Source organism: Amphibalanus amphitrite, unplaced genomic scaffold (genome assembly GCF_019059575.1).
Source record: "Amphibalanus amphitrite isolate SeventyFive unplaced genomic scaffold, NRLGWU_Aamphi_draft 000004F_arrow, whole genome shotgun sequence".
Taxonomy (NCBI): Eukaryota; Metazoa; Arthropoda; class Thecostraca; order Balanomorpha; family Balanidae; genus Amphibalanus; species Amphibalanus amphitrite.
Window position 1 is genome coordinate 2,314,764 of NW_024881501.1, and position 15,464 is coordinate 2,330,227.

General features: G+C 47.3%; 1 protein-coding gene across 8 annotated transcripts in view; it reads right to left on the bottom strand.

The window, feature by feature from the left end:
* Window positions 1–444: 444 nt before the first annotated feature.
* Window positions 445–15,464, bottom strand: part of LOC122371589 (cyclin-H-like) — a 41,507-nt gene continuing 26,487 nt past the window's right edge. For all 8 annotated transcript variants that reach the window (XM_043348315.1, XM_043348408.1, XM_043348219.1 and 5 more), the window contains exons 2-3: window positions 7,310–8,180; window positions 445–1,106 (exon numbers count right to left, since the gene is read on the bottom strand). In XM_043348315.1, coding sequence (XP_043204250.1) covers window positions 1,020–1,106; window positions 7,310–8,170 — 948 coding nt within the window. In that variant the 5' untranslated portion in view covers window positions 8,171–8,180 and the 3' untranslated portion in view covers window positions 445–1,019. The remainder of the gene's footprint in view (window positions 1,107–7,309; window positions 8,181–15,464) is intronic.

Genomic DNA, 15,464 nt, shown 5'->3' on the forward strand with positions numbered 1-15,464 from the left:
TGCCCGGGTGTTTGTCCCAAAAGCCTCCTCCTCCTGGATCTGCCAATGGGGGTCAGGTGTCCTACCATTTCTGTTTTTTTTTTTAAGAAAAAACAGAAATGGTAGGACACCTGACCCCCATTTTTTTTTAAGAAAAAAAAACTCGTGTCAGGGCTATGACGAAAAATAAGTGGCCTAGATCCAATGAGAAAACAGGATTTGGGGGTACCCTAGGTTTGGCTCCGTGACCTGGTGTGCCCCCCCGCGCTGACACCCTGGATCCGCCAGTGAACTAAACAAACCAGCAAACGGTGTTCACCAACTGTTCATCAACAAATGTGCAAACACCAAACCATGCTTTTTTAGATGCGTGTGCAAGAGAAAGGAGCAATCGTTGAGCATAACCATTGTTATAAAAAGCACCAGCTTTCAGTCTTCAGTATTGTTCGCCATAACCAAGAGGAGTGATAAGCGAGTTGTGACCATGTATTGGTAGACACACACTGCGAGTATCGTGTGATAATTGAATCAATGGGTGATACACACGCCTGATTCGAAAACGCGCGCGTCTTCTCCATGGCGGAGCCCGGACAATGCCGATGTACGTGACGCACAACAACCAGGCCGTCGGCAGGGGCGCGACCCCAGCACACCAATGACAAGCGATATCACAATGTTCATCACTGCACGCCTCTGCACACGTCCCCCTGGCACACAGTGCATGGTTATTGACTGCACCACTGACGCAACACGGCAACAATCGCTCAGCCCATGCCCAGCGATGCCTTTAGGCACTCGAACAGTGCTCTCATCGCGCTCGAGCCGTGTTCTCATCGCGTCCCAGTCACCTTGGCCACTGTCGCCGTGCCCACTATGAGCCTCCAGCAGCGGCCGGCAGCAGCCGCCCTCTCCGAGTGTTCAGCGCCTCGAGACGACTGACTGAGCCGCCGTCTGCGGCTGCGCTCCGGAGGCACCACTCCGGGCGGCGGGCACCGACACACACACCGTCCGGCCGCCTCTGGGCCGCCGCGCACCGGCCGCTAGCTGTCCGAGTCCACCCGGGCCACCTTGTACGAGGGCACGTCGTCATCGTCCTCTAGCATTTCGCGCATCCGTCGCTTGTAGGCCTGCCGATTAAAGCACACATCACCGTTATTCTGAGCCGGGGCCGTCACTCAGTAACCTTTTTTTTGGGGGGGGGGGGGTGCCGATTGGATGAAACCAGCAGGAAGTAGTCTGGGGGACGGACGGTGTTGCGGACAATTATACAATCTACTGACAGCATACAAGATGACACGGTTGCAGTTCGCGGGTTACAGATGAGGTGTGACAGCCAGACTGGTGTTTGATTCGCCCGTGATTGAATCAATTGGATTGAATCAAACAAAATTTGTTGAATCAAAATGATTTGATTCACCGTCAGGATTGTTCGATTCACAAGCTATGATTGAATTAAACGAGTTAGGAATCAGGGTTGATTGAATCAAACGAATTACCGATTCATGAACTTCAAAAAATGAAGTGTACATAGTTAATTATCAACAAATGTTAACACTACCATCATGTGATGATAATTACATGACAACAATAAGAACACAATTACAATAATATCCCTGATATTGATTGACATTTTTTTTAAATCGAATCGAAAAAAAGAATCGATCAATAACTTTTTGGCTAAATCAAACGTGAATCATTCCTTTTTTTTGTTTTTATTCTCTGATTCAAAAGGAAACGATTCATCAATTTTTTTGAATGAATCGAACGGTGATTGAATCAGAAAAAAATCCAATGAATCAATGATTGAATCGATCCAAAAAAGGTGAATCAATAACCAGTCTGGTGACAGCGACATAATTGAAAGCAGAATAAATGGATTGCTTGGCTATGTAAACACAAAACCGTCCGCGTTGCTTAGCTTTGAAAGCTTTGACTGACCAGACATGTGCATGGATCCGAGAAAATGGATCTGGGATCTGATCCCACGGATCCTGATCTCGGATCCATCAGGATCATAGATCCAGCTCTAATTTTTTTTTCTCGAGAAATCCGTAAGGATCATAGATCCGAGTCTAAAATTTTGGTTTGAGATCCAATGAGATCATAGATCCTCATTTATTTTTTGTCAACACAGAAATCCCAAAAATCACTTTGCAGCTCACAAATGTTCTTATTTGTGATTGCATCTGATAGCACGTCATAACTCATAGTTTTATGGCACTTATTGACATAGAAACACTTGGATTCCTGGTTTCAAATGTTGCGCATGGTGGGATCCACTCAGATCATAGATCCATGTTCTTGGTTCATCGTCAGGTCCTGTGAGATCATAGATCCAGGATAAATTTTTCACGCCGGATCCGGTGGGATCATAGATCCAAACCTGCAGTTTGCTTCGAGATCCACTAAGATCATAGATCCATCACTCGGATCCATGCTCATGGCTTTGACCCGCGCACCGACGGGGGGGGGGTCGGTTATCCACCCACTGAGGTTTTTCGTGAATAGCGGGAAAACCGCGGCGCGTAGCGCCGCGAAATTTGGTATGACTATAACCTCATCAATTTTACACATGGTGTGCAAGTTTGAACCTCCTACCTTTCAAGGTCAGGTCACCAGGTCACTTTGAATGACCCAACCTCAAGTCACTTTTTTGCAACTTTGTCACCGTACCAGAGCTACAGTAGATGTCGGAGACCTTTGAAAGTCGCAGGATGTTATTAGGTCATTAGTAGCTACAATTTGTATATCTCGGAATTTTGATATCGGTGACCTAAGGTCAGGTCAATTTCGCAACCTCCCCATTATAAGTCAATGGGGGAAAAGTCAACTCCCTGTTTTTCTACTAAAACGCGTCGGAATGGCCCCATATACCATACATGACTTCATATACGATCAACCTTCACTACCTTGAGGCCTGTTTTGCTGTTGGGCAGCTATAGGTCATGTGACGTCATCAAAGGTCACCAACGGGTTTTTACCAATAACTCTTTACAGGAACGATATAAAGACACGCGGACGGTCTCACTGTGTTCAGCTCGTCAAGGCGCATCGAATGATAAAAATGATGACCTCGAGGTCACGTGACCTGAGGTCAACCTTTGACCTTGACCTTTCGAGGTCAATAAATATATATTCGATGCGGATTGACGACAGGATCACGATGATGCCCTTCGTTTGTTCCTAGCTTGACTAATTCGAAAGTTATTCGAGAAAAAACTCCATATCTAGCGCCACCATTTTGACTTTTTGACCCCTGTTACATCATCTTTGACCTGACCTGAAAATGACCTTAGTAAAAATTGTAGACCTTGTCCGTGCGTGTCCCATGCCGTTTACTGCTTGTCATATTCTTGCTTCGTTCTCGAGATCTCAGGGGGGGGGGCGGTCATCCGCCCCCCCCGTCGGTTGTAACAGTTGGCGCAGACCCCCGTCGGTGCGCGGGTTATGTTTCCCTGTGTTATATAATAAAATAAATAAGTGCCTTTCGACACATAGTGCGAGCAAGCAAAAGCGAGTTTCATTTTTTTTTTTTGCGGACACAAGCCGCAGCGGCCAGCCACACGGCGGACGGGCGCGGCTCGAAAGTTACCGACCCCTGTTCCAACCGATAAAACAATTATCCACTGGCAGAGCGAAGAGGCATGGGAATGGGTTATTGATCATCTCGCAGGGACTGAAATTCACCGATGTCTGGTTTCTCCTAGCGTAAGAAGACAACGGAACTGATTTTTTTTTTCTGTGAGAAGTCTGCTTTAAAATGCCACATGGAAAGCTCAATTTAAGTTTTTATTATTCAAGTTCTTTTTTTTTTCTTCTGCAGAGTAAGCCCCCCAGGGTCAATCAGCACCTTTGAATATCGACGATCCTAGTATGCAATTTAATCGTGCAAATTGTTAATGATGTAAACAATAAAGCCGGTCTCGTAGTTCAGTAGGTAGAGCGGTGGAATCCGCGTGGTGAGAGCACGCGTCCCGGTTACAACAGTCCGGGTTTCGTGGCGCGACGGGCGCTCGATATTTATGAGCCTCGACAGGTAGGTATGGTTGCGGTTGGTGGCTGGCCGTAGCCAGTCCAAGTTAGTGAGGCCGTGCGCTGCTTTGTGCGTGTGTTAAACTTCAGGCTCTAAATTCTTCCATACTGGGGTGGAATAAGTTTTGTCCTCTCAAAAGATGTGCTCCCTAGTCTCTAGGTTGCCATACAAGAGGCAGCAGTTCCTTTTATCGTCCAGCATATTCCCCACGAACAGGGAGTTATGCACGACCACAATTGAGACCATGTTTGGCCGGAATCGCGATTCGACGTACAGGGTGTCCCATAAGTTCCTTCTCACCTATTTTTTTAGAGGCTCTCTTATTTAAAGCCACGCTTAATTTATTTTGTAACTGAGCTTTTGGAGTTGCCATGGCAACTGTGAATATGCTCCACGGTAACTAATCCGTCTAGACAAAATATTTTTTGCTAGAGAGTTCACTTCATGTGGAGACGGCTTACGCCGCAACAATCAACATAGAGGTCTCCGATACGGGTACGTCTCGGTATTTAGTCCGCACGTGGGCCATTTGCGACGGTTGAGGGTGATTGAGGCCATCCAGTCTGTAGCCAATGTCTGTCGCTAACTGGACGCACAGTCAGCAAGTTGACGCCGATGATTTGTCGGGAGTCAATCGCTGCAAGTTTATGCTCTTTTTTTGTCAGCTCTCAGGAGTGAGCCATGCGGCCAAAACTGTGTGGCGCCAAAGTGGCCGTCAAAAAGGTCTTAGCGCTAGAAAGCTGGCAAGCAGGCTTTTCAGGATGGATTACCAGCTGTCTAAGAGTATTATTTCGGGGTACATGACTCACGGTCACTTGGGCTTAAACTTAACGGAGGACGCAAAACAGTCGAAAATGTCTTAAAATGGCCAAACATTAGTTTCGTTATGCCTGAGGCTAGAAAAAAAACTGGAGGGCCGATGACATCAATGTGGTCATCTGGACTACCTAGCCCGTGTTCGAGATAAAATACCCGTCCAAACCCCAAAACGGTCCCATATGGGTGACGGACAAGGCCTTCGTGTCATCCCACTTTATTCCTAAGCAAAAGGCCATGGTCACGGTAATGTGGGGTAATATGCGTCCAGACGCTGAGCAGGTTGCAATTGATACTCCAGAAACAGTGTTGGGACGCAGAATGCTTCTCCAAGAAGATTTAGGAGTTTCAGCCTTCTAGCTTAACTCGAACTGCAAGTATGAACACAGTTTTTTAGGAGAAAATGGCATCCGGGAGGTCGTGGGCCCATCTTCAAGCCAGACAGTGCATCAGTGCAGAGGTCAAGCAAAGCTTAAAAGCAGTGCCAGGAGACTGTGATAAGCTTCTGTGGCAAGATCACATCCCAGGCAACTCATCAGATCCAAATTTCATAAAAATGTGTTAGAAATATTGAAATCGAGGTTCATCGAAGCGAAGCGCTGTTCCAGCCTCGAGGAGCTAGCCTAGGAGGAGCTCACGGCGCATGTCAAGTCAGTCTGGGCTTACTTCAAGCCTGCTATGCTGCCAAACATGCCGGTTGGCATGCCGCAGCATGCATTAATGTGTTTGCCTATGAAATGGGGAGCACATTGAGGGGTCATAAACATATCAAAAAGCAATGTACTCTGTTTTACATGCAAATATAAGGTGAGATGAGAACGAACTTATGGGGGACACCCTGTATGTCGGCTCGCATTAGCCGCGCGTTTTGCAATCTTTTCGTGGTTTCAAGCGTTCAAACATGTGATTTGATGTTGCTCCCATGCATTAGGGTGGATGTCAGGGTCACCTGAAGGTCAGGTCAGGTCACTGACCTCTGATGGCCTCGGTCCATTTTTTCGAGTTACTCATGTTTCTAGGCTAGTTTTTGGAGCTGAATTCGAATCTATCAACCATTGAACATTCGAATCTATCAACCATTGAACATTTACGAAGAAGTTTTGGTGCCTTCGTAATATGTTACGAAGCGGTGCCTTCGTAATATGTTACGAAGCTGTCAGAGGCGGTTGGCACCTACTACAAATACCCGGCAGGACCCCTACTAGTTGACCTGACCTGACCTGACCCGAACTGGCCTAAGTACAAAAAGACATCATCTGTGCTCAAAACAAAACTAACATGATATTCGTGATCCCCGAAAAACCCCATAGCAGCCACGCTTTACGACGTTCTAACAGGTCCCGATTTTCCCGACTTTTGGGTCATTGACCTGACCTGGAAGGTCAACCGATGACCTAATACTTTAACCCTCCATCGTATAGGGGGGAGGCCAGGGGTCGAACGGACCCCAGATATCTTGGAATTTAGATATCGGTGACCTAAGGTCAGGTGAGCGCCGATGACTACTGTAGTCCGGGCGCCCAAAAACCCCAATTCATCGACCTAGGGTCAGGTCAATTTTTCGCACTCTCCATTGCAAGTCAATGGGAGAAAATTGAAAGGCGCCTCTTTTGGACGAACATCAATCTGAACACTTTCAAACACGGAATGAGAAGTAAATATGACACACTGAACCAGAAAATGGCACCCGTTACCCCGTTATGTTCCTGAAGTCATCTCAGTTCACCAATGGTATCCAACAGTTTTTTTTGCAAATAACTTCTAATAGATGCATGCCAGAGCGATGGAAACGTCTTAGATGTGTTCGGCTTGACGATAGGGATAGACTAATATGCAATATGACCTTTCCGACTCATGGCTTTGGCCTGGGGTCAAATTTTTAAGTTGATCTTTCAAGATCAAACTACAGTTCATTCGATGCGTTTTGACGAGAGGAGCACGACGCTTGCAAAATAACTGTCGTGCCTTCCTTGAGTAAAAAATATCATTGAAAAACATCTTTGGTAAAAACGGCTATTTCTGTTTTTTTTTTGTCATCTAGCGGCTAAACCGTAAGTCCTAGGCCAAATCTGAGGACGAGGACACAATCCGGAAAGAGGGTTGAAAGGGCTATCGAATGCGCTTCTCCGCCGCGCTGTAGCTCCATCGGTTCCCGAGTTATGTGCCGCTGTTTCGAAAGACGGAATAGGCAACATTTTACCTTTGGTGACCTCTAGTAACCTGACCTTTGACCTGACCTAAAAATGAGTGGGTGTCTTCGACCTTATTTTGGAGTTCTTTTGAATGGCGCTTACCGCGCGTCGCTACGTGGCCCAGGCGCCGAGGTAGAAGGGGGTGTTCAAACACCCCCTTCTTCAGCAGGGGGTGGAAACCCAGGACCTCCAGCGGGGCACGGGTTAAAGATCCAGAAATGTGCCCAGCTCCGCGGTGATGACGTCAGTTATTAAATAACAGTGCAGTGAATGTCGACGGCGGACGTACCTGGCTCTCGGGGTTGTTCTCCTGATTGCGGCACTTGTCCAGTTTCCGCTCGAGCTGTTTGACGACGTCTCGCTGCGGCTGCTCGACCGTCTTGACCAGCAGGCGGATCTTTCGGACGGCCTCGACCAGCGCCTGCAGCTGCGGCCGCGCCGCCGACGCCAACAGCTCCGACGTCACGTACGCGTCCAGGTTCTCCTGCACGCGACTGACCGCGTACAGAATCGCCGCCAGCGCGACCTGCGACGGCGCAAACAGCAGCACCGCGTCCGTGAAGAAGACGGCCTCGAGAAACTCGTCGATGATGGGTCTCAGTCGGTCGGGGTTCTGCAGGCTGGGACAGCGCGTCTTGATGTCGATGAGCAGGCCCTCCACCGGCCGGAAGGGAGTGTGCACGGTCAGGTGGTAGTGCACGCCGTGCATCACCGTCAGCTCGTTGTTGAGGATGATGTCTGTCGCCTTCTCCTTGTCACCCTTAACATTGGCAACAAACTGACCGATGGACACGTTAAACTCTTCAACCTTGCACGAAAGGTAAACACAGGTTACCAATATACCCTTTGGGTGAAAGTCCATCACAGAGTTGTGCATGTAGAAACGCTTGAAGTAGTGGCTTGCTGTACCAGAGACTGCTTTCGGCATAGGAGGCTGAAAGGCCTTGCAAAAGTCGCGCAAATGACACTCATAATACTGTGCGACTATTTTCTCTTCAGAGGGTGTGAGAAAAAACTCTGCACGTTTTTCCTCAGACATTTCGGCGCCGTGCTTATCAATGAAGCGCCGGTTGGTTTCTCTGCGTCGATTGGCAATATCTTCTTCATCCTTAAACATCCAGTGTTTTTTCTGTGTGCTTGTCGGAAACATTTTTCTTTTGCTGAAAGCAGAACACATTTAAATAAACTGAAGTTTGAACAATGACCACACTTTGTAGTTTGCTTCTTTGTACCTACTTCACACAGGGGTGTCGTTTTCCGAAAATGATTGGTAGTGCCCAAAGGCGGCGGCTGGCCATATATGACGGGGCTTACAAGGTAGGGTACCCCCAAATCTGCCTTTCTCATCGGATTTCGGCCACTTATTTTTCGCCCTGGTCATTGACAAGACTAACCGAAATCTAAAAAAACACAAAAAAAAAACTTTGGAAATCTGGGTCCACACCGGACGCCATGCACAAAACGTGCAGTTATATAGGCAATAGTGTCGGAGGAATGCACGCCATTCTGAAAGAGGCCCACATCGACTTAAAAGGACGGCTGTGCTGAAAGGGGACAGGAACAGCTTTGAGGGCCCAAGCCGACTAAAAAAGACGGCTGCGGGGCCAGGAACGGTTTTGAAGACCCACGCCAATTGAAGGGTTCGACAACTAACGAGGACTGGAAACACAACGATAGTTAGAAAGACCTGCTTGCCAAAATAAAAGGATGACAGTACGAGGGGCGTTCAGAAAGCTACGGGCCCGACCATGAAGGAGCAGAGAGATACAGCATCGACTCATTAGACCAAAAAGTTCATTTATTCAAATAAACACCGTTAAGACAAACACATTTCGCGCAGCGCTTCGCGAGAGCCCTCAAAAAGCCTCCATAACCAAGTGGGTTTTGGACCCATCCTGCACGTCCAAGACGGCTGATTTCGTCTCCCTGCTGTTAGCGAGGTTGCCGCTGCTAATTTTCTTATGTTGGGGAAGAGGTGGCAACCACTAACCAGAGTGTGCAAGGTTCGGAGAGAAAAAAGTGGATGCGACAACAACTCGAAGCTCATCGCTTCACTGTTCGTCATCCCGCCCATGTACGCAGGTGCGTGGTCGCGGATCAGGTGCACACTTTACGTCAGCTTCCCTATAGCCTCCCCTCGATGTTTATCGAATGGACGCACATCATCAATTGTGTGCCCCTGTTTTGGAAAGTTGACGAGCGGAGGGGGGTCGCATCGACCCCTCCCCCTGCCAGGCCGTGTTATGAAAAATGCCCAGGGCGAGGGTTAACGCTTGGTGCCTTTTCTGCACTAACTACTATGAAACGAATCACTGCTCTCTTCTGGGCGTCGCCCATCCTATCCGAAATGGCGAACTATGCTACGAATAGAAGCCCGAATCAATCACAGAAGAGACTTAATTAATGGCCACTTACTTAATTTGCGTAAGTGGACATCCCAATAACACATCATTTAACACACCGCCTTGCAGGCCAAAATTCCAACTCCTTCATTGTTCGGCCCGAAACTTTTTGAACGCCCCTCGTAGTTACGAGCTTCAGTTTTCGGGGTCTGATGCGGTAATGACCTGGCGTTGAACCCTGGGGAATCAGGCTGCATCACCCACTCAAATCAATATACCTATGGCCTATTCTGGAGCACCGCGGCACCTTCCGAAGTCGGTGTAGGGCCTCCAGCGGCTGGTGTGGAGACGGATCGGGGTCTATTAGGGGCGGTCGCGTGGTATGCGGGACTCAGAGGCAGTTATGGACCTCTATAACCAATTGCGTTTTCGAGCCTCTTAACCCTCGCCGGACCTATTGGTTTTCTACATACGCGCCGGCCGAGGGGGGGGGGGGGCGGGTACGACCCCCCCCCCTCGCCGTTTCGCCCCTGGTGGAGCTAGCGCGTCGCGGAAAAAACGAGCGTATGCGCCGTTACGAGACGCAGAGATTGGTACCCGATTTTAAGGTCCTAGGTCAACCGGTGACCTCTGAGGTCAGGTCAAGTGCCCCAGGGTACGGTTCAGTTTTTGGTGAATAACTTCGCAAAAAACGGCCGCAGAGCCGCGATTTTGGCAGCATCGTGTTCGCCTTGATCAGGCGCGTCGAATGATATACTTTTTGTCCGGGTCAGGTCAACTTGGGGTGTTGACCTCAGGTCAAGGTCAGGTCAGCACCCCCAGGTCACGAAGTTGGTCGAAAAAGGTCATGTCGCATATCATTCGATTCGGCAGGTCTTCCTGAGTCCATTGGTGGCTTTCCCGACTCGCTAGCTCAATTTGATCGGGAGTTATTGACGAAAAACTAATATGACCTTGATGACGTCATAAATGACGTCACGGAAGGTCAACATTGCAAAAGTGACGCATCTAACCTTGCAAGGAGTGCATCAAATCACGATTCTGTGTGCTTCAGATAGTTGGAGATCGTTCCCGGCGCCAGAATAGCAGTTTGAATTTTTCCCCATTGACTTATAATGGTGAGGTCACGAAAATGACCTGACCTCATATGACCTTTAGGAAAAATCCGAGATATACAAGTTGTGAGACTCATAATGGATACTAGATCCTGCAAGTTTCATTTCCCTGTGACATCTCCTCTGGCAGTGAGGGCGTTGCGAAGTTGCGACATCTGAAGACCGTGCAGAGGTTCACTTATGACGTCATAGGTCAGTGACCTGACCTGACCCAAAAATGCGGTTGGTGTCAAAAGATGCGGCTTGGATCAAAGGTCAGGTATGCCAAGTTTCAGCTCTCTATCGCCAGCGTGTTCGGAGCTATCGCGAAAAAACCCTATGGGGGGGGGGGGGCGGCACCCGCCCCCCCCCCTCGGCCGGCGAGGGTTAAAATCCATTAAGGACCGGAGTCCTAGACACGTGAAACCTCATTGTCAGCTACATGCACCTACTGTGGCTAGAACCTTATTTATGTACTTGCATATGTGCTTATTTAATATTTGCTTATCTGTTTATTTTGATTTTTTATCAACTGATAAGTGACAAAAGATTGGTAGGGCTCAGCGAACATTGGTAGGGCCCAAATAAACATTGGTAAGGCTCGGGCCCTACCAGGCCTATACAAAACGACGCCCCTGACTATTGTGAAACTTGGTAGGTAGGTAGGTAGGTAGGTACCACATAACTTGAAATTACTTGACGTAATGACATGATGTGGAAAGTGAAAATGATACCTAGGTATTGATGGAAATTTATGGACTTAGTACGCTACAAGAAGATTGAATTGGTCAACCAATTCAAATTCAATCTACTTGTGGAGTAAGTCTATAGATTTTCATCAATAGTTACCACTTACCATTGAAGTTACTTGCTATCATGTTGATTTTATACATAAGAACCTCGTTCATTTTATTTGTATGACATGTTTGAATGCAATTTTCTCAATAAGTGAAGAAAAATGTTGGTAGTGCTCAACAACACATTGGTAGTGCTCAGCTGAACATTGGTAGTGCTCGGGCACTCCCAGGCCTATACAAAACGACGCCCCTGACTTCACATCACAGTGATACACAGGTGGTTTAAACAAGGTGGTGCAAAGTAGGTTAACTCTTTTCATAAATGGTTATGACAAAACATTGTTTTTACCTGTGCCCCACTAGAACTGGGATTTCCACATCTTGCTATGGGTTTGAGTGAGAGACGTGTTTTAAGACCACCAATCTTACTCAGCTCCTTTGAAACCTTTTAAATAAAATAACCTTGCAGTCAGTGGCGTATCTAGGATTTCTCCCAGGGGGGGGGGGGGGGGAGTCCGCAGTCAAAAGGGCCCTTGACTGACTGGGTTGAAAGGGCCCTTGAAGCCTGAGTTGAAAGGGCGTTAACCCGCGCAGGGGGGAGGGGGGTCGATTATATCGCTTTTAAAACTTTCAGCAATCGATGAGGACAACAGTAACTCTGTTAAAATGCATACCTCGGAATTTTGATAGTGTTGAGCTAAGGTCAGGCCAGTTTTGAGAAATCTCCAATGGGAGAAAATTGAAAGGCGCCTCTCTTGCATGAACGTTGTTCTTAATACTCTTAAACACCCAGTTACATGAGCAACCATGTCACGATGAAGCAGAATATGGCACCTGTGATCTCCGTTTATGTCCCTGAGGTCATTTCAGGTCACAAAAGATCTGACGGTGTTTCGCTAATAACTTTTGATCAAGGCACGCTAGAGCGATGAAAACACCTTAGATGTGTTCAGTTCGACGATACAGATCGACTGATACCTATATAGCACGACCTTTTCCGGTCAGGTTATGACCTTCGTCAGAGGTTAAATTTTCAAGTTGACCTTTCTTGGTCAACTTACTGCTCATTTGACGGGACACGACAAGAGGAGCACGATGCCGGTAAAAGTTTGGCCGTGCAAGTTCTGAATCACACGTTATTGCAGCAAAAACTTTCCGCAAAAACAACGTCTTTTGGCAGTTCTTGCCTTCTTGCCTCCTGCAGGCTGAAGCGTTGACCCTGAGCACAGCTTACAGAAAGAGTGTCAAAAGAGCTGTTTGTTTTGTTGGGCTATGCCCTTTCGGTCTGACGAGACCATTTCAGGGCCGGAAAGGATGATAGTAATTGAGGGGAGACATGGGTCTGGGCGGACACCTTGGTGATTCACCGGGGCTGAGCCCGTCCAACAGGACAGGCCGACCAGCCCCCAAAGTCCCAATGCACCCAGCTACGGGTGTGCTCCCTTAGGAGCTGCGGTGCGGTCCAATGGGAGCCGCCCGCTTGGAATAAAGTTACCCGTCCAGCCCGGAACAGGGGTTGTGGCGTGGGGAGAAGCAGGAGGATTTGAATGACGTGAAGATGTGAACGACGAAACGTGTGTTAACCCGGCACCGCCTGGGCTATTTCCGTACCCACGACAGCCGGGGGGGGGGGGGGTCGGATCCGACCCCCCCCCCCCTGTTACCTCCAGAACCAATGGTCGTATCGAGCCCCGCGAGGCGGCGTTCGAAAGGTCTCTACGAGACCTTCCCAAAGCACTCTTAATGTTTTAAGATTGAGGTCAACTTTCGGGTCAAGATCAGGTCAAAGGTCAATTTCTGGGGTTTTGCATGATTAGGCTTACGGACAGCGGAATCGATAGCTGCTGCTCGAAACTCACCAAAAATGACCTCAAAGACCTAGTGAAGGTACAATGTGCGTATAGGGGTCATACTAAGCACGGGTCAAGGTCAGGTCAGGTCACGAAAGGTCACGGTTTTCACTTTCTGCTACATGGGCGTGCGACACATGTTTTATGGCTTATTTTTCACACCAAATCCGATGGTAATGGTTATATGTGACCCCAAGTCACTGTGCTGGTGATAAGTGTGCATTGAAAGCATACAAATAGTTTATACCATACATAACTAAACGAGGGCTAAGAAAAAATCAATTTTTCAACTTTTTATTTTTGACATAAAAAATGCACTTTTCTAGACGAGCTTTGTCCCAGGAATCTCCCAGGAGAATCCCAGGAGAATATCCCAAGTGGTGCCATTTGTTTTCACATGCGATGTTCAGAAGTGCCTCTAATTCACGAAAATGCCTATCACGACACCATGCCCTATATGCATGTTGGAACTATTTTTACAATTTGGGGAAATCAAGATAGAAAGTTGAAATTTGGGACATCTACTGTTCTAAAAGAGCTCTATAACAAATATTCCGGTTTTTGGAAATTCTCAAAATTTTGGATTTCATTTGCTGTTTTCCAAAACATATAGGGGAAGCCGGGGAAGCCCGGCATAGTAATCTTTCATTTTTATCACACACCATACGTGCTGTATAAAATGTTGATATCCTGTTAGCTAGATAAGTTAATTGGCCGTGTTTTCCCAAAAATTCGGTATCGTGGAAATAGTATAAGGTTGAGAAAATCGAGTATTAAAAGTGTTGATTTTTCTGGGGTAAGCCCGGCATAGGGGTAACGCCGGCCACTTCCCCAGCCCTTTACAACGTGTTGAAACCATTACCTATGTGTCTTCCAAATATTGACGGAAGGTGAAATATTAAGGTACTGATTAGCTCTGGACATCTTAGAGTTTATGTCACTACTGGTATTTTAGCTAACGTCTACCACATATACAGTACAGGTCGATGAAAATCGTGATGCAAAATTGACAAAAAATGTGTATTTAAAAATTCCTTAATTTTTTTTATTTATCTAAATGCATCATATTGCATATCATTAGACTCGGCTGATGAAGAAGAACACAACGACACCATTTTTGAAGCTCTAGCTTCATTGTCTGTCGCGTTATCTCCAAAAACGTAGTTTGACCCTAGTTGACCTCAAGTGACATGACTGTCCCTGTAGCATACAAACACAAACTTAGTCACTTATCGATATTAACTGATGGTGGGTAACTAAAAACTGTTAAAATGGAGCGGATATCCCATATTTTACATTAAAAACCAGGCAAGCAATCGCCCTTCATCCATACCTGATATTTATAAGCACTGGAATAGAGCGACAGGCCGAAGAGGCTTTGTCAATAAAAACATGTTTATTTTCGAAATTTATCTTTGATCTAGGTGTAAACCAAACATACTCAGTACTTATTATCTCACGGAAAACAGTGGTTTAGTGGCATTGCTCTCGGTTGGGGGTAAGCTTGGCCACTCGCCCGGGGTTACTCCAATGTGCTAATCCAGAATTGGAGGATCAAAAGCATGCGATAGCATGTTTTTGCATCCGGAAATTCCCATTGGTGGGTCGCTGAAAAAAAGTTCGGCTGAACATGTTTGTCAGTGAGTGAGTATGTGAGTTTGTCCAAGCTTTTTTGGACCTGGAGTCAAAATGGGTGGACCGATCGGGACGAAAGTGGGACCGTTTGATTCGTCTCCGGCGAGGTAAACTTTTGGTGCTGGCCTCGATTCGCTCGGTGCTTCGTGGCACATGCTATTCGGCTTCAAAGTTTCGGTGACACGAAATTTTTTGTCAAGGCTACAGGTCAACCCGAGGTCACGGGCAAAGCCATACTGGCGGGACACATCGGTAACACCTTGAACCAGTTTCCAGGGGGGTCACCGTCTGCGAGGGGTGCAGGCTGCACGTGCTGGGGTCGGAAAACCGTTTTGACGTGAGGTCCTCTGGCTCAAAAAAAATTCAAGCTATCAACCTCAAAATCGGTTCAATGGTAGTCCCAGGCAAGGCCTCCAAAATAATGCACATTTGGTTGAGCTAAACTCTGTGGTGCATGAGCTATGCACGTGCAAGCCGATTGCACCCCTTCGTACGTTGCCACGCCTGCAGGGTAGACATTGCAATCCCGGAACGTTTTGCCAATCCCGGGATCCCGAAAGTTTTTATTTCGGGATCCCGGGATCCCGGGATCCCGGCATTGTCACTAAATATCGTAAGAGTGATTTCCTACTGACATATTTTGCGTCTTTAAGCTTACCACAAACAAAGAAGCAACCAAAAGCCATCCTTAGACCATGTCATTTGCATTAAAAACGATTGAATTTG